We start from the raw sequence: 22717 nt of genomic DNA on the forward strand, positions 1-22717 counted from the left end.
GGCATCTGTTAAAGTGGATTAACAATGATGTGCACTGCACTTCTCAATATTGACTCTCTTGAGTGGACCGAGTATTGTTGGGGGGGGGGGGGGGGTCATCCTGAGGAAGCATTTCATTGTGGGAGGGCGTGGTAGTGGGGCAGGAGTTGTGTGTGTGTGTGGGGGGGGTGGTGGGGGAGAGGGGTTGGAGTGGAATGGTATATGAAAGAGGATTGATTTACAATATTATATTTTTTACAGGCATCATATTAGGCTGTTGCTGTGACAGTACATTGCAGATCTGTTTTTGCCTTTAAAATTGATATAGGGTTTTGTTTTGTTTTTGTTTTTGTTTTTGTTTTCATGTAAGTGAGGGTGTGAATGTGCTATTTTTCTTCCCCTCCTCTCCCCGTCTTACCTTCAGGGTGATGGAAGCCAATCATTCACAGGCACCTTTGTCATTAACTATTTGATATTTAAAAAAAAAAATGGGGCATAGTCACTGTTACTTCCACCATATTGCTTGAATGTCTATTGCAACAATGTCAGTACATCTGTATCATGGGACCAACAGACACACAGCCATGCCAGCATTATGTACAATAGATATGGCTGAACCTGAGTATAATTTCATCTGCAGCCATGTGACGTTTAGACGCGTGTGAAAACTGTGGGAGATGACGGCATGTGTACATAGGGCAAGTTTGAGCGGGAAACCAAACAAGTCTCCCAGTGGATTGAGAAATTGAGGAGCATCAATATTGACAGCATGGAGGTGTTTACCAGACTTGATCCTCCCCTTTATTGTGTTCAGTGTACGATGAGGTTTTCCACAATTTGGCTATTTACAACCTATCATGCTTTGCCAAGAAGATTAGATTGGACATCTTAACCCTATTCTAACTGGACTATTTGAGACCAAGTTTTTACTTAGGGGGGGTCAATTTGACCCCCCCCCCCCTTCAGATCTCGGCTGCTGATGGCGCAATTGCCGCAAAATTTTGCCTGAACATAGAGCCGGATGTCACCTACAAGATTACAAAGTCATACAATCCAAAAATATTGATTTTCTATTTTTCGTAAATTAATTATGCAAATTTATGCATGAAATCATATTCTCCCCTGTAACTCCATTAAAAAGACTTAAGGATTTCTAAATTTTTGTGTCAGAATTCCTCAGGACACATTTAACAATTTTCTTGTAAAAAAATAGTATAATCAATTTCTTTTGTTTTTATTGTTTTGTTAATTTCTTATGTATGTCATTGTTTTTTCAACCCTTTGTTTTCTATTGTTTTTTCCCAAAATTTATTGCAGGCACTCTCTCAAGCTTATCTACATTAGAATTTATTAATTTCAATGATTTAAAGTTGAAATAATCTAATTCATGTCAATTTAACAAAAAAACACAATTTGCATTGGATTTGCACACAATATCATGAATTAGAGCCGTTTTCGAGTTGTCCCAGAGTCCGAGTTATCCTGACCCCGATCGGGTAAATTCCGAGATTGCGATTCGGGTGAACCTTTTTGGTTAGTATTTCACATGTTCGTCGTCACCTGATGAATATTTTGTTATTACATGTACACCGTTATTCCACACATTTCTTAGGCATGTGTGTACATTTGGGAGCAAAATTTGACAATTTTCACAGGCGTACCAGAGCTATGTTTTGGCTTTAACCCTACTAAGTCTCGCTCCCCAGCAACCCATCTCACACTCTCCCGCCCTGCAATCATTTTCTCATGCCTCCCAGAAGGAAAGAAAGGATACAAGTTGTTAAAAAGCAGTAGGTAGATCAATAATAAACATTGGATGAGATGCCCCCTTATGCTGAACTAGGTAAAGTAAATTTTGTTTCCGTTATTCTTTTTGTTGACCAAACACAATCAGTGGTTCTCAACCCTTTTTAACCTGAGATCCACTTTGGCTCCTGAAAGTTTTTTTTTTGTTTTTTGAGGCCATTAGATAGACAAACACTCTTTTAAAAATTTTTTTGGCTGACATTTTGGCCCACCTGAGAGAGCTTCGCCGCCCACTGGTTGTGAAGCGGGGGGAGAGGATACCTACATGGCTATATCTTACAGCTATTTTACTTTTTACTAAAATAATCCAAAGAGGTCTGTAAACATTCTGCCATCTACTCAGTCATGTCAGTCACACAATTTTTACCTCCGCCAAGGGAGGAGGTTATGTTTTCATTACCGTTGGTTTGTTTGTTTGTTTGTTTGTTTGTTTGTCTGTGTGCAAAATAACTCAAAAAGTGGTGAACGGATTTGGATGAAACTAACAGGAAAGGTTGAGAATGACACAAGTAACAAATGATGAAATTTTGGTAGTGATCCAAGAATTTTTTGGGTATTTATGAAAGATTTTTGATATTTTGACAGGTAGGGTCAATGAACTTGGAAGTTCAAGCTGCGTATTTTTGAGGTTTCCAAACGCGCACTTAAGTGCGTGCTCTAGTTTCTGCTAGGGCGAGGTGTGCCACGCAGCTGAGAGTTTATGACGTAACAAAGGCTTGTATATTGGGAAATCGAGCAATTCTTCAGCATGTATACCTATGGCTGGAAATCACCGATCTCTATGGAAGAACCCAAAGAGCCTCTCCCCAGTGGTGGAGAGGAGAAAAATCTCTTTTGGAAGAGCTAGATCATCAGTGGAAAGTAGCTGCTTGGCGGAGGTCTGCGCTGTCAGAGTGCTTTTCTAGTTCTAGATACATTCACCTTTGACCCAAATTTGGGCAAAAATGTTCAATGCAATATCTTGCAAGACCATCATCCGTAACACATTGATCAGAAAATGCAAGTATAACTGTATTTTAAGTGTGTGCCATATTGTGCAATTTCTTATTCTAAAATGAAAAAAGCACTATGGGAGGTATCCGAGTTGAGAAACTTTAATAGTATCAATAGCTGCGTTCAGACGAAGGCAGTTTTGGTCGGAGTAACTTTGGAACAATGAATGTTTTGATATTGCTGTAACATATTTCAAACAAATTTAAATTAAAAAGTGTTTCAAATAACAATGATGGAAAGAAATCTGGCGTCACGGACATTACATTTTGAGCGTCACGGACATTACATTTTGAGCGTCACGGACATTACACTTTTGTCCATTTATTAAAAACTGAAATTATGGTTAGTGAAAAACTATTTTTTCTACTTTTTCTGAAGCAAAAGGACTGTAGGGTACATAAAGATACTTTTTAGTCCATTCTGTGAAATAAACAATGTTTTTCAGTTTCCATGGCAACAATAAACAACTAAATATTATTTAATAAAAGTATATAGATATGGTAAAATGAAAGTACTTTCACAATTTAGACTATTCTACATGGTATGTCTTCTACAATCATCTAAGAATACATAAACACTGTCATTGAAGCAATCCCTAAAACTTAAACTGAAAAGAAAACTCAAAGAGAAAAGTCTTAAAATGTCACAGACATTACAATCTTATGCACTTTGAAAATATATGAAATATCAGTCAGTTACTTAATACTTTCTTTTTCTTTTGTTTTCATTTTTTCTCATTTTTTAAACATACAATGCCATGAAATAAATCTTGTCAACTTTAGACAATTTCTCTGAAATATTTATCTCTTCTCTTTTCATCTTCCAAGGTAAAAATAAACATGTTATATGAGTGATGCAATGTAATAATACAAAAATGAAATGATATCAAACAATGGCTCAATATTGACAAATGAAACAATCGAAAAAGTAAATCATAACAAGGAGAATACATAATCAGTAATATTGATATTTATCTCTGATATTCGAATGATATTGATGGTACAACTTTTTTAGGAACAAGCTTATCGATGTTACAGATATTACACCATTGATGAACCTTGAACATAATAAGTGATTAACTTTTTGTTTAGTTTTTTTCTGCTGACATCTTTTTTGTATGAGCTAGCTTTACAACATATAGCATTTCTTTGATACATGATTTTCTTTAACAAGTGGCAATAATAAACATGAATGTACAATCATGGTACAATACAGGCTAATTTAAGTGGTTCATTATACCACAAAATTAAGTACAGTTAAGAGAACACATAACCAAAGCAAAAAATGCCTAGATGCAATTCTTCTACAGGGTAGATTGTGAGCTACTGCTACTGCTATTTTGTAAAAAAGTTTAGTTATTCAGCTTCAAAGTTTTGTTTAAAGGAACATATATTTAGATTGTCCATTGTTAGAGAAGACAGACACTCAATAATCTGTGTCTTCTCGATGAAAGACTCTCCTTCATTGCTATAGACGAACAGATTAGATGTACCCTGTCTTTTCATGAATGTAACAGTACATCCATCTCCATGAACTGCAGTGATTTGAGCTACAAAATATTTCACTGACTTTTTGGTTAAGAACATGACTCAAACGAACGACCCAACTGCAGGTTGGTGAGATAATGAAAGTAGAAACAAGGGTAAAGATTTGATGAACAAGGTATTACCCACCCCCCACACACACACACACATACCTGCCCCCCCCCCCCATATACATGCCCCACCCCCACCCCCCACACACACACACCCACACACACATTCACACTAACAAAGAAAGATTACAGGCACTATTAGAAAACTTCATCATTATTTACAGGTATTTCTAAATTTTTCATACTTCGTAATGTCCGTGACGTCTATGGGATTTATAACATTGTAATGTCCGTGACGCATTTTACTGGAAAAGTATTCATGTGTTTCAAAATTCGATTGATAGTCTTGTGTAAAAGATTGATTAATAATCAGAAAAACATTGTTTAATTACAAAATTTCAGCATTTTTAAAAAACTGTTTCTAAATTTTTGATACTTAGTAATGTCCGTGACGTCTATGGGATTTATAACATTGTAATGTCCGTGACGCATTTTACTGGAAAAGTATTCGTGTGTTTCAAAATTTAATTTGTAATCTTGTGTAACATCATATTCTAGCTTTGCAAACCAAATTTTAACTTACTTGGATCAATTTTAATCTCTGTACAAAAACTTTTATACCTAAAACGTCACGGACATTACACTTTCAAAAAGGTAGAAATCACCAAATTTCAATATGCTGTGATTTTCTTAATATAATATATTTTTGAAAAATTCTTTCTGTTTCATTTAGTGCATTCCATGGACAGTAGAAAAAAAAATAAAATGCAGCCAAGATGGGCTTAAACATTGTAATTTTTCTCTCATTAATAAAATGTGTGCAAAATAGTGCTTTTGAGCTCTACATTCAAAATGAAGCTAAATTTAGTTTGACATGGTGAAAAAATCAATTTCACTAGATTTTCCCCAAATTTTCTTTATATTCATCTAAATATAGGCTTTTCTGAATACTTTGAACATAAATTCAGTTAAAGTCTGTGAAATTTATTTTTTCACCCTGAGGTAACTTTTTTCATGGACTTGCCCACTTCCGGAAGTTACACTGATCCTTCATGATGATCTCTGCAAAATGTATTAATTTGAATTTTAATTGCTGTGCCATAAAATTACTCCGACTAGAAATACATCTGAACATGGCTTTTGTATTCCACTTGATAATTTTTCTCAAGTTATTTGAGGTGCAGACATGAATAATCCAAGACAACACATGCAGGGACATTATAGAGAAGGAGTGGAATATCTTCCCAATTTGTGCAAATTTATGCAAAAGTTCTTTAGTATATGAGAAGTGAATGACTAGCATTCCACTAGCTGTGCTGTTCCGTGCTGCAAGCTGCTCTTCCATAGAATTTCAACATGGAGACCAAAAAAGAAGTTGATGATTTTAACAATTTTATGCTGTATTTCTTTCCGATAAAATATGTTACGGAATAAATCCTTTCAGTTTTTCTTCGTATCCTTTTGTTATCTATACTCAAAGGCTGTAAAAAGGAATATTAGTATCTGATATAAAGTTAACATATATCAACTATCTTGCACACATTTGTGTGTGTATATTATATATATATATATATATATATATATATATATATATATATATATACACACACACAGATATATATTTGTTTGTTTGTTTGTTTGTTTGTTTTTTGGCCAGGTTAAGTAGCTGAATATAAAATCTTTGGGATTCTGTGATTGGCTGATGCCTGTTTCTGCATGTTTAGCATTTTACAGTTACATAACTACAGTGTAGTGTAATTTTTTAATGATATTTGTTCATATGTCCTGTTTTCTACACTTTAAATAATTGCTCCCAAAAATGTTTAAAGGGACAGCAAACTGCAGATTAACTTGGTTTGTTGGGAATGAGGAAAGGTATGCTTACAAGAATGTTGTCTTTTGTCAAAACAATCTATTAACACCTGCTATACAGAGTGCATAAATTCTCAGCTGCATGGAGCATGGGTACAAAGTAGAGACTATTGTTTCTATTCCTTTTCTAACACATCCCTGGTGCATGTAACATTCTATGCACCATTCATCAAATAGTGCTTTCTTTCTGTAAACTGATCAGATTTGTACAGCTGGTTTTCACATTTCCTCCACATTGCTTGAATGTGTCACATGCTCTGCACACTCAGCTGACTGATTAAATTCACCAAGGAGGTTCGTGTTTGTTAGCATTGGTTTGTCTGTCTGTCTGTCTGTCTGTTTGCAAAATAACTCAAAAAGTCCTGAATAGACTTTAGGCGTTTTCACATCAGACCGATGTTTCGAAATAGTGCGTTATTTTCTGACTTGGGAAATTAACCCGATCACGAAATAGCACGCTATTTGATAATGTGATCACAAATTAATGCGCTAGTTTTATAGAGCTCTCTGATCAAGAAAATTTCTCGAGTCCAACTCAGGAAATTTCCGAAATAGCAGGATAATTAATGCGAACTAGCGCGCCATTTGATAATGTTCAGGCTGATGTGAATAGGAAATGAAATAGTGAGCTTGGATTTTTATGGAGCTGATGTGAAAATGCCTTTTGATGAAATTTTCAGGAAAAGTTTTTAATGACACTAGGAACAGGTGATTGAGATTCAGTAGTGAACTGGATCACTGTTTGGTTCCAGAACTTTTCTTTTAATTATTTGAAGGATTCCTTATCATTTGGAATTTAAAAAAGCACTTGGAGAATGCAGACCTCTTCCAATTTAAGCAACTCAATTTCACGCATATACACATGGCCCGATAAAGAAAATACAAAGAAAATTCAACATATTTTCACTTTTCTAGCATAATGAAAGAACATTTGACTTGCCTCTTTCAGAAAGCAGGCAAGGGGAATAATTATACCCTAACACATGTCAGTAATAAGCTAATGGAATGTGCATATTTTATGAAAATTGAAATTTTGTGGAATTCTCCTTATATTTTCTTTAGATTGTTGTCCAGAATGGCCACATGAAGGGTTTATTAGTAGTCTTCTTATCTCACGTCTAGCAATGACAGCATGGAAGGTCTTTAGATTTATAACTTTTGAATCATTCACTCGATTTTCCTCAAACTTTCACTGATGTGTTCTACCAGAATTGCTGCTTTTACTCAATCCTAGTTGTGGTTTCCTCTAAAAGATACACTGTATGTTTACATACTCAGAGGAATATGTTTCATCCTAAATGAGGGTAGACAAAAGTAAGTAGATCAAGTCAGCCTCAAAAAACACAAAAATAAAAACCTTGCAGGTAGGAATTTGTATTTTCTTGGGACACTCCCGTGTTATCTCGACTATCTAATTCCTGTTCCGCAGACAGGAAGAGATGAGACACCTTCTCTTATCAAATACCACAGGATGGCAGTCAATCCATTCTTTCTGACAGTCACGAATCTTGGGAATGATCTTGACTGGACACAGGTCAATGCAGATATACAAACACTTTGACCCTGTTAATACAGTGAGTGAAAAGGCCGGGCTCGGCCGCATCCGAGCCTGGCCTTCATTTCACTGTAAACGCAAACTGGGCCAAATGCGGTACCAAATTGCGACCGGCGCACTCCAAATAATAGTCATTGGTTTACAAGCAGAGGGCCACTACGACAAAATATTGAAAGGTTTGAATTAATAGCCTGGGCCGAGCACAGCACTGTAAACTGACGAAATGGCAGGGCCGAGTACCGCAATCGAGGCCGGACTCGGCCACGGCTCAGCCCAGCCCTGCACTGTAAACAGGTCTTATATGGTCACTTTCGCTTCATTGTTCTGTAACAAAGGGCTTTGCCCTTTCATTAGTGTAACAAGACAAGTGTCATCATGAAGCTATTGTATAGCTCCTTGGTTATATCATTATTACCAGTTTTTGTCACAACCTGTGAGTCTTAGAGGCCAATTTCAGTGCTGACTTTAGTTTTAAAGGGATGGTATGGTATTGGATCAGATGAGGATTCAGCTTTTAACTTTATGCGAGATACTTAGAAACCGCTGTATGAAATGTCAAAGAGCATACATTTCTACGAGGAATTTATTGTAAAGTTTATAATAAATGTATGTTGCAGCAAAATCAAACCGTTGCTGTGAAGAGTTCTTCAGTCAGTCGTCCATTTTTCTTCTGAACACAAATTTGTGATGCTTTAGTGGTGTACATTTTATTCCTGCAGTTCATGATGGGATCATTTTTTATGCCTCCGCCACGAAGTGGTGCCGGAGGCATTATGTTTTCGGGTTGTCCGTCCGTCCGTCCGTCCGTCCGTCCGTCCGTCCGTCCGTCCGTCCGTCCGTCCTTCCGTCCGTCCGTCCTTCCGTCCGTCCGTCCGTCCGTAATGAATTTTGTGGACAGGGTAACTACCAAAACCTTTTGAGGTATCCTAATGAAACTTGGCATGTATGTGTATTAGGGGGTGAAGTTGTGCCTATCAACTTTTGGGTGCACATGCTCAAGGTCAAAGGTCAAAAGGTCAAGGTCAAATGCTTAAAATTTCACTATTTCCCCCATATCTATGCAATGCCTGAAGAAATTTTCTTGAAACTTAGTTTATACATGTATTACCCAATTAAAATTCTCTGGTGAAAGTTTGGGGTCATGAGATCAAAAGGTCAAAGGTCAAAAGGTCAAGTAAAATTTTAAAATTTCACTTTTTTCTCTGTATCTTGGAAATTGTTCAAGGTATCTTCGTGGAACATAAAATATATGCATGTGCTGACTGGCAGTGGTTATCTAGGGAATTTAGGGTTCATGGGGTCAAAGGTCAGGGGTCAAAGGTCAAGGGCAATACTTCAAAATTTTACTATTTTCCTTATATTTGCAATGCCAGCAGGATTATTTTTTTTGACTTGGTGTATGCATGGATAACCCAATAGAGATTCTCTGGGATTTTTTTTTTGCCAAGAAGGTCAAAAGTCAAAAGGTCAAAGATCAAGTGAAAGTGCTGAACTTACTTCTTTCTCCATATCTCGGAAGTGGCTCAAGTTTTCTTGAAACTTAGTACATATTTATGTATGTTCTGCCTGACAGTGATTCTCTTGTAAATCAAAGGCCAGGTGAAAATGATAACAATTTACTGTTCAATACAGAAATTGCACTTTTTCTCCATACCTTGAAAATTACTCAGTGCATAAACTTATGAAAGGGTCAAGGTCAAGTTAAAGTTCTTAAATCCCCAAATACATGCTCTCCTATTCATCCAATTAAACATAGGCCAAGGAAGGTAAACATTCAATACATTTGTTACAAACATGTCATTGTAATATTTTGCCAATTTTGTGAAAATGTAATCACACATTGTCCATATGTACTATAGACCTATTAGGAGAATCATGCATTATGGCGGAGGCATACCAGTCGCCATAGCGACATTTCTAGTTTTCTTTTTAACATAACACAGGCAGGGCTTCTTGCATAAGTGCAGGAAAGTGTGATGATTTAGCTCAGTTGGTATTGCATTTGCTTCCAGATCTGAAGGACCTGGTTCAATTCCAGAGGTTAACTGAGCAGTGTTGGGTGTAATCATAATGTCCCCACTCTTTCTCTCTCCCTCTCTGTCTCTCTTTCTTTCCTCTCTCTTCCGGCATGACAGCGACTTAGCGTATTGACCGATTCGGGTTTGTTGAGGGCAGCAGACATTTTGAGGCACTGGGCGCAGCCATGAGGTGTCTTAGCCGACCCCCCCTCCTTTCCCCCACCCCACAGGCAACATGTTTATCGCGCACTTGTAACAAAGGTTCGCGCGCTAAGCAAGCGTTCACGCACTCAGTACAACACGCCCATTGGCTAAAACAACCATGCATCAGTTTTTCATTCCGCGCGCGGAAGGGGGTGGGGGAGAGGGGAGGGGGGGTCGGCTAAGACACCGCGTAATGGCGCTGCCCATGCCAAAAATACACATAGCGCGTCACAGAATCGGTCAATAGGGATTTGTTCAGGGTTTTTGTTTCGGATTAGTTTGGTTAGTTATAGGTCTTTTTGTCTTAGTTTCTTTGTTTCATCCATTTTCAATGTATATCAGTCCATTGATCATATAATTTCTTGTATTATGTGTGGGGGGAATGCACCCTACAAGCCTAGCTTTTTAGCATTCCTCCCCATTTCCACCATTTTCGTATACTTTACCATTTTTCTGTAAACTTATCCTTTATTTTGTATTATGATGAAATCTATGTACTTGTATTCAATTTCTGTAATATATGTATATGTTTCTGTTGGAAATGAAAATAAATGAATGAAAAAAAAAAGAGGCTCGGATGGGACATAAAATTGAGGTTATGTGTGTGAAAGAGTCACAGCTTATGCACTTTAAAGTCCCTGCTTTGCTTGAATTTATTCATCATAAACAGCTCATTAAGAGCAGGGTGCATATCAAAACCGGCGAAGTGGTGCCACCTTACATCCACCTGGACTACATGGAAGACCAGCTATCGCAGCTAGCCATCTTCTCAGATGGAAAAATTAAACAAATGAAAAAACACAGATCTAAGGATTTTCAATCCCACCCCCACCTCCAATCTACACCCAAACTTTATGACTTGTACATCTTTAAAATTGTTTGACAATATAGTTTGTCAAAAATATATTTTGTATAATGTATTTCAAAACATTGTTTGATGGAAATGAATTAAATTTGAATTCAAATTGAATTGAAAACTGCATTTCACTGTAGCTCTAACTTTTAATACATCATGTTTGGTTAATGACTTGGGAAGAAATTAAATTTGAAATCTTACCAGATGAAAGAAAGTCAGTGATGATGGACTGCCTTTCAATGACAAGGAATGCTGAGTATCACTTCTAAACCAGATTAGGCACTTGATGTCATAGAGAGAAACACAGCATGGTATATGCCTTACCCATTCCATACAGGAACCTGGTGGCCTGTGTATTAAGTCTGTGGGCATTTCAGAATTCAGTATGGAACAGGTTCACTGCATGCTCAAGGGTGGAACAAGTAGGCTACCTTTGTGAAACAAGATGACTCTTATGCTTTTCATTTCTCACCCTCCCTTCCCTTTCTCCCTCTCACATTTCCTATCCCTCTCTCTGACAATGATGGCAGGCTTTGGCAAGGAGCTGTTCGAGAGCGACTTGGACCGGTTGCAGGAGCACGTGGAAGCTGCCATGGAGATGTTCCCCTGCTTCGCCACGGGCAACATCCAGAGTGTAGTGTCCGGCCCCATCCCGTACACCCCGGACATTGTATCTCTGATTGGACCCTCTCGCGGCCTAAAGAACTTCTGGATGGCAGCTCCCTTCTCGTATGTTGATCATTTTTTACAGTAAAAATTGTGATACTTCATTCATATTGCAACAAAGCTTGCCAGGTTCTGCAATCATAATGTGCATTAGGCTCGGCAGTCCACTGCCATGTGGTCTGTGATCAGTGCACATGGTCATGCCATACTTGTAGACAAGGATGCAAAGTTCAGCCAGATCTGGGCCCCATTTCATAAACAATGTTAGGATGGCAACTCTTGCTGGAATGGCAACTTCCAATAGCAACAGCCAATCAGGAAGCTGGATATTTGTCGTTACAATGACAATTGCCATTCCAGCAAGAGTTGCTATCATAACAACTTTTTATGAAGTGGGGCCGGGGTCTCATAGTGGCTTCAGGTACACACCTTGCCTCATGAAAGTATATGCTCATTGATCAAAGGAACTGGGTGCCAGTAATAACCCTGTAGGGAATTACAATATCTTTAAATCAGTGAGGTATGAAATTCAACTAGAACAGTCCAGTTAGAAAAGGAAGATTGAGAGGGCTTGGCAGTCATAAGTTAAAGATAGTGAAAGTCATGTTATTGGATATTGCTCCAGATTAAGGGGCCCAGAAGTCCAAATGCATGTTGATTTGTGTTGATTTATGATACCCTCAACATCACTTTTGCTGTGAAACGAATATCTAGAAACATTCCATATATTTTGAACAATTTTTTCTTCTATTTTTCTTCAGATTACTTGGGAATGCCCACAAAATATCCTTCCAAACCAATATTCCTCAGATGACCTCATCTGTCAATCATTGCCAGAGTACTGAAATGTTTAACAAAAGACATTGGAATGCACCTTCCCCTCGACTCAGCATAACTTGCTTGTTCCCTCACCATGTCTTTTGTTAGTCACATTAATATCACACTAGAAACATGCAAGTTATGCTGAGTCGAGGGGAAGGTGCATTCCAATGTCTTTTGTTAAACATTTCAGTTCTTTAGCAATGATTGATAGATGAGGTCATCTGAGGAATATTGGTTTGGAAGGATTTTTTTTGTGGGCGTTCCCAAGTAATCTGAAGAAAAATAGAAGAAAAAATTGTAAAAAAAATATGGAATGTTTCTAGATATTCGTTTCACTGCAAAAGTGATGTTGAGGGTATCATAAATCAACATAAATCAGCATGCATTTGAATTTCAGGGCCCCTTTTTAAAGTACTTGAAGACATTGTACCTCTTTAAATTCTTTAGGCCTTATTATTGTATTCAGTCAGGATTTGTATTGCTTTTTTTTTTGCTCATAGTGCAGAGTATTCCATGTCATGAAAACGAAACCAACAATTTTTTTTTTTCTAAACAGTTGACGATAAATATCCAGTAGTAATTCCTTCCAAATTTCCATGCTCTCCTTGTAATATTTCATTATGCTGTGTGGTCTCGATCATTGCTCCTCCTCAGATATGGTATCGTACATTCTGGAGGAGTAGGGAGGTACCTTAAGGATTGGATTATGGATGGGGAGCCCCCCTATGACCTCATAGAAGCCGATCCGGACCGGTATGGCAAGTGGTGTACACTGGATTACCAGCGTGTGAAAGTCTCCGAGTCGTATGGTATGAACAACGCTGTAGCCTTCCCCAAAGAAGAGCGCTTCGCTGGACGGCCGACAACGCGCATGTCTGGCGCCTACGGGCTGATGAAGGAACGAGGGGCCCAGTTTGGTTTCCATGCTGGTACGTCCTTTTCTTTGTGGATTGAGAGTGTATTGCCCTCATTTGTCTCTCCTCAAAAACTGGTTGGTGTTCAGGCAGCTGGAGGGCTTATTATAACTACCACTTCATCAACATGAATCATACGTAGCGTTCAGAGTTTTCAGGTGATGGGTCAAAAGTGATGGGAAAGCAATTCAAGGTTCAAACTTTCATCATGACAGATTCTTGTGCCCTTATGTTTTATCTGCCAGTACTGAAAACTCAGTGTGAAGAAAGGAGTTCAGTCCCTAAAATCATAGCTTTCTATGTCAATTATTTTTTAAGGCATGAATATTTTTTTTTTTTCAAACCATAGCTTTCGTGTTTTGCTTTGCTCCTACTCTGGCAGCTTGAGACGCTGGTATTCTTGAAAGGCATATATGCTAATAAGCCATAGCTCCTGACCTATAATCCTTCTCATTAGAGAACAAAAGACTGACATGCAGTCTGGTGAGAAACTTCAAAATTGTATAAATCTGATGAGCTGAGCAGTATTTGGCTAAGATCTGTTTGTATGGGTCTAGCTGTTTCATACGATGGAGTAAACTGAACTAGTACAACAGTTTGTTCAACTGGAATTGCCAATTTTCCCTTGAATAGGCCTACAAGAGGCTGTATGAAGCCCATATGGGCGAGACAGAAACTAGTTTCCTTAAAATTGTGATAACAAATTGTGCAACAATCAACTTGACTATCTACTAATTCGCCCAATATATGAGGTTTTGCCAGTGTCCTTATTCAAAGACGTTGATTTTCATATATGTTGTTTCAAAATCTCCTGGACTCAGCAAAATTTTCATTTTCCGTGACTTATGACTCATTTTGACAGAGCATGCCACATAGTCATTCCCCTTTTCTGTACCTGGTATTCTCCATTAGTGCAGTATATGTCGGGCATTGAGAATGTGCCCAGTCATATGGCGAGAAAGATTGTGAGGGGTAGTACAACAAACATGGATGGGATTGAGTGTGGTTGTGGGGCGGAGGAGGGTGTCTCAACATTTTTATGTTGGATAGGAGCGACTAATCCAAGGTCATCTCATCTTACCAGGTTGGGAGCAACCTCACTGGTTTGCCCTGGAGGGGGATGAAGCTGGCTATCAGCCCAGCTTCCGCCGAACCAACTGGCACAGCCCCGTTCAGCGAGAGTATGAGACCGTCATGGATCGAGCTGGGGTCATTGACCTAACTCCCTTCGCCAAGTTTGAGATCAGTGGTTCAGATGCAACCAAACTCCTAGACCTTGTCCTAGCCAACAGACTTCCTTCAGCAGTAAGACATTTTTAGGGAATGTGAGCATACAAGAAGTGATGTATACAGTGTGGAGATGGTGTTTTCTGCAAATGCAGGACATGATTGCTGAGATGCATTCCATATCATTCATCCAGGAAAAGAAAGGAATCTTACGAGTGCAGTTAAGTGTAGCTTTTAAAATTCATAAAATGACATACAAATGCTCTTATAAACTGACATCTTGTGTTGGCTGGCTGTTCCAACTGCATACACCGTAGATTTGCACTATGTAGCTGATGTTAGAGAGAAATGGTAATGTCAAATATACGGAAGAGTTATTTTTATAATTCTGGTGCATTGCTATTTATACTACTTTGAGTGACTTGTGAGTTTTCATTTCCACTTTTTGTTTGTTGTTATATTTTGCTTTACTACAGCGAGTTCCAATGTTCGATATCGATTTTTGTGTATTCAGATTGGTGGCTGTGTGGTAGGTCACATGCTGACCCCAAGGGGCAAAGTTTACGCAGAGATCACGGTCACGAAGACTGGGGAGAACCAGTTCTTCTGCATCACAGGCTCTGGCTCTGAGAATCATGACTTGAGGTGAGTACTGTCATGGCGGGTTGATGAATGATTGGTTGTTTAGAGAAGCGTGGATGATGGAGATGTGCATATCACACATGATTCTGTGCATTGTATACAGTCTCGGAAGAGGGGGCATTGTTGGAGTGCTGTGGTATGAACTCTGGGCTTGGTTATAAGAGATCCACGGTTCACATCCTACCTGTGCCCACATCTTTAGACAATTTACTACATGTCCCTCTTGGGGTCTAGGGCAATTACCCCCTGGGCAATTACCCCGCACCCTTCCCCTGGCCCTAATCCCAATCCTAATCCTGAACCTTATCCTATCCCTAACCCAAACTCCTAACCCTAAACCTGACCCTAACCCTAATCTTTACTCTAACCTTACCACTGTAACCAGTATTTAACTGGGGGGTAATTGTCCTCTAGGGGTAATTGCCCGGATACGCCCTCTTTAGATGTTGTTTCTATTTCTTTATTCGAATAAGATATTGTACAGTATCAAAGAATATACAGTACAAAGAAATGGAGGATTGCCCTCTCAGCCTTTTTCTACAGAATACAACTTCTTCCCTTGGGTCTCAAATTTAAACATGAAAAAAAAAATAACTCCATGAAAACATTTGCATCTAAAATACAAGGAAAGTGTCATCCATAAATGGAAGACCTTGCATCCCTGTCACTATCAAAGTAGGTCATGCCAAAGGTGACCAAGTGTACCTATCCATCAAGTGCCTAGTATTGCTGTTTTACTCTGTTGTTGTGATAGATGGATGGAGCAGAAGGCATATGAAAATAACCTCGACGTCAGCTTCGTGAATGTGACTGAGGAGCAAGGCTGCCTAGGTCTGGCCGGTCCATCATCCCGTGATATTCTGGCTTCCCTGACCGATGCAGACGTGAGCGAGGAAGGGTTCAAGTTCATGACAGCCAAGAATATAGTGATCGGTGGTGTCAAGTGCATGGCGTTGAGAATCACGTATACAGGTGGGCCTGCTGTTTTGGTTGAGCATCGGTCAAATAGTGTCCAGTTTTCATATGTGACACATGCTACCAAAATGACATGAAATGCGTCAGGAATAATGGGATATTTTCAAAAAGGATTCTTGCAAACTTTTACAGTCATAAGAAGTTTATTTTTGTCTCAGGTGTACCCCTTCTTGTTCTGTTAAAATAAAATAAAATCAGAGGCTGCAAATTAATTTTCAAACATTTTTGAAACATGGGAACTACTTATATCATCATGATGATACTCTGAGAGAAAAATCAGGTGCTCAACACAGCATGATTTGCGTAGTCAACGCTTTGCTTGTACATGTTTGCATATTATGGAATGTGTTTGTCTGATTTGAGGATCTCTGGTGGATTAATTTTTCATTGGTTGATATTGGGGGAATTTGAGTCGTTTGCAATTGTTGGCCATTTGGCAATGTCTAAAACAGACTAGCTATGCATCTGCCTGCCTTGTTAGAACAAGCCTAAGATTTCATGCTTTCTAGCTTTCCTGTTGGTTTACTGAAGTCTTGATAATTATATTGGAATTGGAGTTTGTAAATAAAGCCTGGAAATTGTGAATATTTATCATGAATTTCTTACAAAAGGGACAATGCCATCTTTCAAGTGTTCAGGGAGACACATTTTGTTTATTCAACATATTTCTTTGTTACTTAATCTTAGGTGAGCTTGGCTGGGAAATCTACCATGCCCGTTCAGACACAGCAGACTTGTACAAGGCCTTGCTAACTGCAGGAAAGGAGTACAGCATTGGTGACTTTGGGACATACGTCATGAATGTATTGCGGATTGAGAAGGGCTTCCGCGCCTGGGGTGCAGAGGTAAATGAAAGTTTTGTTAGGTTGGGTCATGGTACATGAAAAATATGAGTTACAGTGCTGCTGCAGTACGAAGATCGAGAGCTTCGGACAGAACTTGTGGAATAGGTCCTGTGTGAGCAGTGTTGTGTGTCATTGCAATGTATAATAATATGAACTGCTTGAGTATATGCAGTAGTTATAATCAGACAAACAAGGTACCTAGTAGTCAAAATTCAAAGCAAGAGGCTGGTTTTCCAAGTGAGCCTGTTGAAAATATCACCAGTTTGAAGTAAAATTGTATTGCACATTCAAAGCAGCGTTTGGAAACATATCAAAAGTATTGAAAACACAAAATGTACTTTCAAGTAATAGTCAGACAGAAAAGAAAAGAAAATTAAAAGTTCTGTTTTGAAGAAAAGCTAGCACCCATTCAACATTTACTCAATAACCGTGTTCATGCTCCAAAGAGTAAAGGTATGTCCATTATCTTTCATCGCAACATTCTAATTTCTTCGAGTATTCTGTCCTTGAATTTTGCCCATATTTTACATGTGTTTCCACTTGTGGCATATAGATATTGATAGTGTGTACAGCAAAAAGTATTAAAAAAAAAATCAGTAAATAAATCAAACCCTAAAATTTACACAGGCACTTGCAATTATGAGTGTTTTACCACCCAGCCAATAGTTGTCAATTTGTTTCAGCACTTGGGTTGGAAGGATAGCTGTGGTGAGTTAACTCACCTTGGTAAATAGGCTGACAGACATGGGTGATGAGAAAGGGGATACACTCCAACATTGGGATGAGCCTTTTAAAAAATTTGTGGATCAAAGTCTCAATTTTGAAATTTTCCTAGAAATTTGTCTCTGGGATAGTTTAATGAAAAGTAAGTTCACTGAGAACAGAACAGACGAGAACAGACAACAGACAATCCACCTTACACATAACAATCATGGGAATCTATCAAAGGACGTCCCAATTAAGTATGCGCAATAGTAGTCCTCTTATGGTTTGGAGAAACCAGGCCAGGTTTTGGGGGACTTGAATGAAAGAATTGCTGGCTTCAACATATCAGTTAGACTCTAATAGAGTCACGATATCTGCCTTTCTGTAGTGATGTAGTGATGAGTTTGATGTGGTGAAGCAGTGAGTTTGATACACCTTATTAAAGAGTGGGATTTTTGTACACCCTCCTTCCCCAGATGTTGGTTGACAACAACCCTATTGAGGCAGGCCTTTCCCCATTCGTCAAGATGAAGAAAGAAGCCGACTTTATTGGGAAAGATGCGGTTCGCAAGATCAAGAAGGACGGTCTAAGTAGGAAGGTCACACTTTTGAAGGTTGATGCCGAGGATGTTGACCCAGAAGGAAATGAAACCATTTGGCAAGATGGAAAGGTGAGGCGTCAGTATATTCTTTAACTTGTTGAGGAAGGCCTGATTTTGCTACAACACGCATTTCCCATAGACACATGCCCGAGTATACTTGGGACTCATCCTCAACAGGTTAATATCATCATCTTCCAACCTAAAATCACAAGAGATATGAAAAGAGAGGAAGATTTTGGACTAATTAATTATTTTATTGATCTATTTTGTTTATTCATTCTTCTTTCTTAATTCTACACTGGGCTAGGATCAGCACACTTCACTTTTATGATTTGGCCAAGTAGAATATTTCTCTACACAATTTAACATCTCCAAAATTTGAATTTTACACGAGTACTACCACTCACACCATCATCACAAAGCATGTTCTGTTTATGACAGTGTTTCTGACCATTTTTTGATTTACCAGTGATTGGTTAGGCACATATCAGTGTCTGTTCTTCAGCTCAAGTGTTACAGGAGGATGATGTCAGAGAGTTATTAGAGGTGGGGCTTACAAGGGGGCAGAAAAAACAAATAGTGAAAAAAAAATTAAAGATTGATAATGCATATTGTCGTGAAGTATTTAGTGATTTTGTTCTGTACGGACCAAAATTCATCAATAGATACAACATATACTCAGATTGTAGGGACATTATAAACATGCCATCAAAGGTCTGAAAGAATTCACCTTGTAGAGATAGATAGCAAAGAACATAATCCATGTGTTGTAGGATGATTTGCAGCTTTTAGAAACCAATCTGGACCAGCCCCCTGGTAATTTAAATAACATTGCAAATACTGTAAACCTTATTAAGTTGCTGCTAAAGATCTAGATAGTGAAATGCAGGCTGCAAAGTTGAATTAAAATGGCAGCTGAAGTTTTGCCTTGACACTGGGGTCAACAGAAAGTTACTGGTCACTGGACTGACACTACAGTGATGTGCCAAAGCAACCGAGATCATTTTGCTTTCTCAACAGGTCATAGGGAACACCACATCTGGCTGCTTCAGCTACCACTTGAACCAACCCATCGCCTATGCCTACCTCCCCATGCATCTACAGGAAGAAGGGTCAAAGGTCGAGGTGGAATTGCTAGGCAAGAAGTGGCCAGCAACAGTCATGAGAGAGCCTCTCGTGCTGACTGAGCCTGCTCGCAGGAAAACAGGAGTGCTAGAGGCCAGGGGATGAATTATGGACATTTCTCTTAACTTCTGTGTTTTTTTACCTTACAGTCAACTCAGTGTGTCGAGCTACATATAACTCAATTGCAAAACAGAATATGAAATATGTTGTATTTTTACTTGTTGCCTTATAAGATGAGACATGTGAAATAATGTACAGTACTGACAATCAAAAACATAAGAGTAATCAGGAAGGTAGCATAAAAGAAATCATGTGTTTGGACAGTAATTCAGTATACTTTGATTTGAAATTGAATGATTCAAAGTTACTTTTCTGAGGGATTTTTTTCCCCTTTGCTGAATATCATCCTAAACATTCCTGGCTGCCGTAGAGTAAGAGCAAAAAGGGAGGCTGGTAAGATTTCAATTGTCACATGATGCTAGGGACTTCCTCAAATCAATGAAAGTATGGACAGTTAAGCTGGGATGATTTGGAGGAATCAGTGGTGAATGAGACACTTCAGACAACATTAGTATACGCAGTATTGATTCTCTATCAAATACCTTTGTTTTTTTGTGGCTGTTGTGTTGGGGTTAACCGTTTCACTTCCTAGTCAACTGACATATCGTGATACCTGCTTCTGATGTCGTACTGCTTTTGCTTTTTGCGGGCTGTCTCACGCTATTCCATCCTGTGCGGTTGTCTTCTATATGATAAACTCTGGAGGTGTTTCTCTATTCTTTGGCAGAAGTTTGGTGCTCTTTATGACAAAGAAAATGAAGGATGTATTGAGTACATGTGATTTGCCTGTATTTGAGGCTCTATAGTAGCTAGCATGATGGTACAGAATATGAATACATGTAATATCATTATTTGTGATGACGTATATCAGGGATCCTCACTAACCTATTTTTTTCTACAGAAGGTACCCAGTTTTGCTGGTCCATTCCAGAAAAAGTTACTGGACCGACAGTAATTTTTACTGGTCAGGGACTGTAGTACCAGTGCCAGTGTGCAGTGTTGTGTATATTTAAATCAAAGAACTGGAAATAAGCTCCCAAGAAGTGGCATTTGCCAGTAATCAGTTGGCTTCCTCGAACAAATTAAGATTCTGTAGAAGGAGCAGCCCTTATATTGAGTTGGATTGTGCGGAGAGTCTGTGTAAAGGTCCAGTGCTTGAAAGGCAACTTGAAATCCTGCGAGGGCCCCAGTCCCATGTGTGCAACAAGTTGTAGAGGAAGCCTCCTTTTTGGTTGAGTATGGGTCCCTCCACTCATTCCCAGATGGCCTCTTTGATACCGTGCTCAAACCATCTGGATTCCTTGTCCAAAATTATCATGCCCTTGGTATCGAATGAATGTTAACTTGAGTTTCAATGGGTCTAGAGCTCTGAGTCAGTGATTCATACAAGCCCTCAGAGATTTCTGGGTCTCCCCAACTTAAGAATTTCTCATAAAGGGCTGTCCCTTCTACAGGATCTCCATTTGCCCATGGAAGCCAGTTGATAATTATGGAAACATGACTTAAAATGAGTTTATTTTCAGTTCTTTGATTTGAATAGTCATCATTATCTTCTTCAACTAGATGAATGAGAAGAACTTGCATCAATTAATCATTATTTGGGCTAACTTTGGTGTGTGCCTGTCTCTACTGCTTCCCATTTAAGGTAAATTCGTTGTAAGTGTAAGACATTATATAGAAGGTGACCTGCATTGGTGAGAACACACATAATGATCCATCCGCAGGGTCTAAAAACTCTTGATGGAGACAATATGCCACAAGGTGAATTCAAGGGACTTTAAACTTTCCCAAAATGAAATTTCAAACCCAGAGATTAGACAGTTTCTGACATCACATGTTTGTGACAATTATGTTTTATCATATGAGTTAGTCTGGTCATTTTTAACTTGATTTTCTGTGTTTGGATCATCACCACTTTTACTGCATCTGTAGTAAACTCACATCTTAAGATGTCTTTGCACATAGCATAAAAATCTTATCATGTCAGTGCGAGAAAATCTTCAAGAAAATGTTTGAATTTTTTAACCTAGTAAATATCATGCATCTTGGCTTCACAACTTATTGTATGATTATACTATATTTTGATATATTGAGAATATGTATCTTGCCTTTTTTAAAGCATGATAGGTTTTGTACACTTGTATTCCTTGTTGAAAATGGATAAAGGAAATGAAATGAAGTGTATGTTATTACAAATGCTTCTTTTTTTTTTTTTTTTTGCTCTGCCACATTAACTCACTGAAGATGAGCTGATTTAGCTTTAACATGCATTCCCATAGACATCTGCCCAAGTATATTTGGGACTGGTCTTCAGTGGGTTAACATTGTAACCAAAGATTTGTATATGTAGCCTTCATTTTTTCAATTCCCTAAATTCCTTTGTTGTTGGTTTTTTTTTTTTGTGTGTGTGGCAGCAGTGCACTTTGTGTTGACAAGATGCCATTCTATGATAACACATTTTGATTTATTGCCAAAATATGTATTGACAAAAGTGGACACATTTGAGCTATGCTGCAGTATGCCAAGGACTTGGACAAATTCTGCCTTTCTCTGTGATCAGTCGGGAAGCCTAACGGCTTGCAAAGCATCTTAACTTTTTCAGGAATATTTTTTATGTCTGTATGTCTCAAAGGGTGTAGTTTCATGTTGTCTGTCAGTCCGTCTCATCCACAGTGACAATTTATTATGCTTTTAACACCCTCATCCCCCAAAAAGGGGAAAAAAGTGTTTATTAAAGTGTAAACACAGTTCTCATGTGCCTGCAGGACTGTTGATGTTTTGTTCTAAAATGTTGGTTCCCATACGCATAAGGAATGTGTGAAATAATGCTGTGATACCACAGTTTCAGTTTGGGAATGACAAAATGCAAAGAATTAGCCAAAAATGTTGGCCAACAGTACTACAGTCTCACAGCATACCTGATTGTGGTTGCAATGTATTTGTTTTTGTAATTCGTTATCGATAACCGACAAATCGGGCAATAGGAGTAATCACCAATCTTCGCACTAGACTGCATTGCATGGAGCTTTTTGCTAAATATGATTGTTTGGACATAATCGGTCGTCAAGTAACATTCTACCTTCCCACGGTTCTAAACAGGGAGAGCTCTTCTGGACTAGAAGTTGTAAACTACATGTAGGATTTAAATTATTCTACACTTTTGATCTCAAAACACTCCGAAACAACTCATCATCCTGGCGAATCCCATCAACCAAGTTTAGTTTCGTGGTAAACACTTTGGATACATGTATATTAGA

At 38.4% G+C, this 22717-nt stretch overlaps 1 protein-coding gene across 1 annotated transcript in view; it reads left to right on the forward strand.

Annotated features, from left to right (window-relative positions):
* The window catches only part of LOC139723294 (dimethylglycine dehydrogenase, mitochondrial-like), a 56069-nt gene extending 34566 nt beyond the window's left edge, over window positions 1-21503 (forward strand). The window contains exons 7-14 of the mRNA XM_071634553.1: window positions 11408-11606; window positions 13020-13294; window positions 14364-14584; window positions 15021-15151; window positions 15903-16120; window positions 16811-16968; window positions 18150-18344; window positions 19296-21503. Of these exons, the coding sequence (XP_071490654.1) occupies window positions 11408-11606; window positions 13020-13294; window positions 14364-14584; window positions 15021-15151; window positions 15903-16120; window positions 16811-16968; window positions 18150-18344; window positions 19296-19505 (1607 nt within the window). The 3' untranslated portion in view covers window positions 19506-21503. The remainder of the gene's footprint in view (window positions 1-11407; window positions 11607-13019; window positions 13295-14363; window positions 14585-15020; window positions 15152-15902; window positions 16121-16810; window positions 16969-18149; window positions 18345-19295) is intronic.
* The last annotated feature ends 1214 nt before the right edge of the window (window positions 21504-22717 follow it).

Source organism: Diadema antillarum, unplaced genomic scaffold (genome assembly GCF_040938485.1).
Source record: "Diadema antillarum isolate AM-2024a unplaced genomic scaffold, OU_Dant_1.0 scf00000185, whole genome shotgun sequence".
NCBI classification, from domain to species: Eukaryota; Metazoa; Echinodermata; class Echinoidea; order Diadematoida; family Diadematidae; genus Diadema; species Diadema antillarum.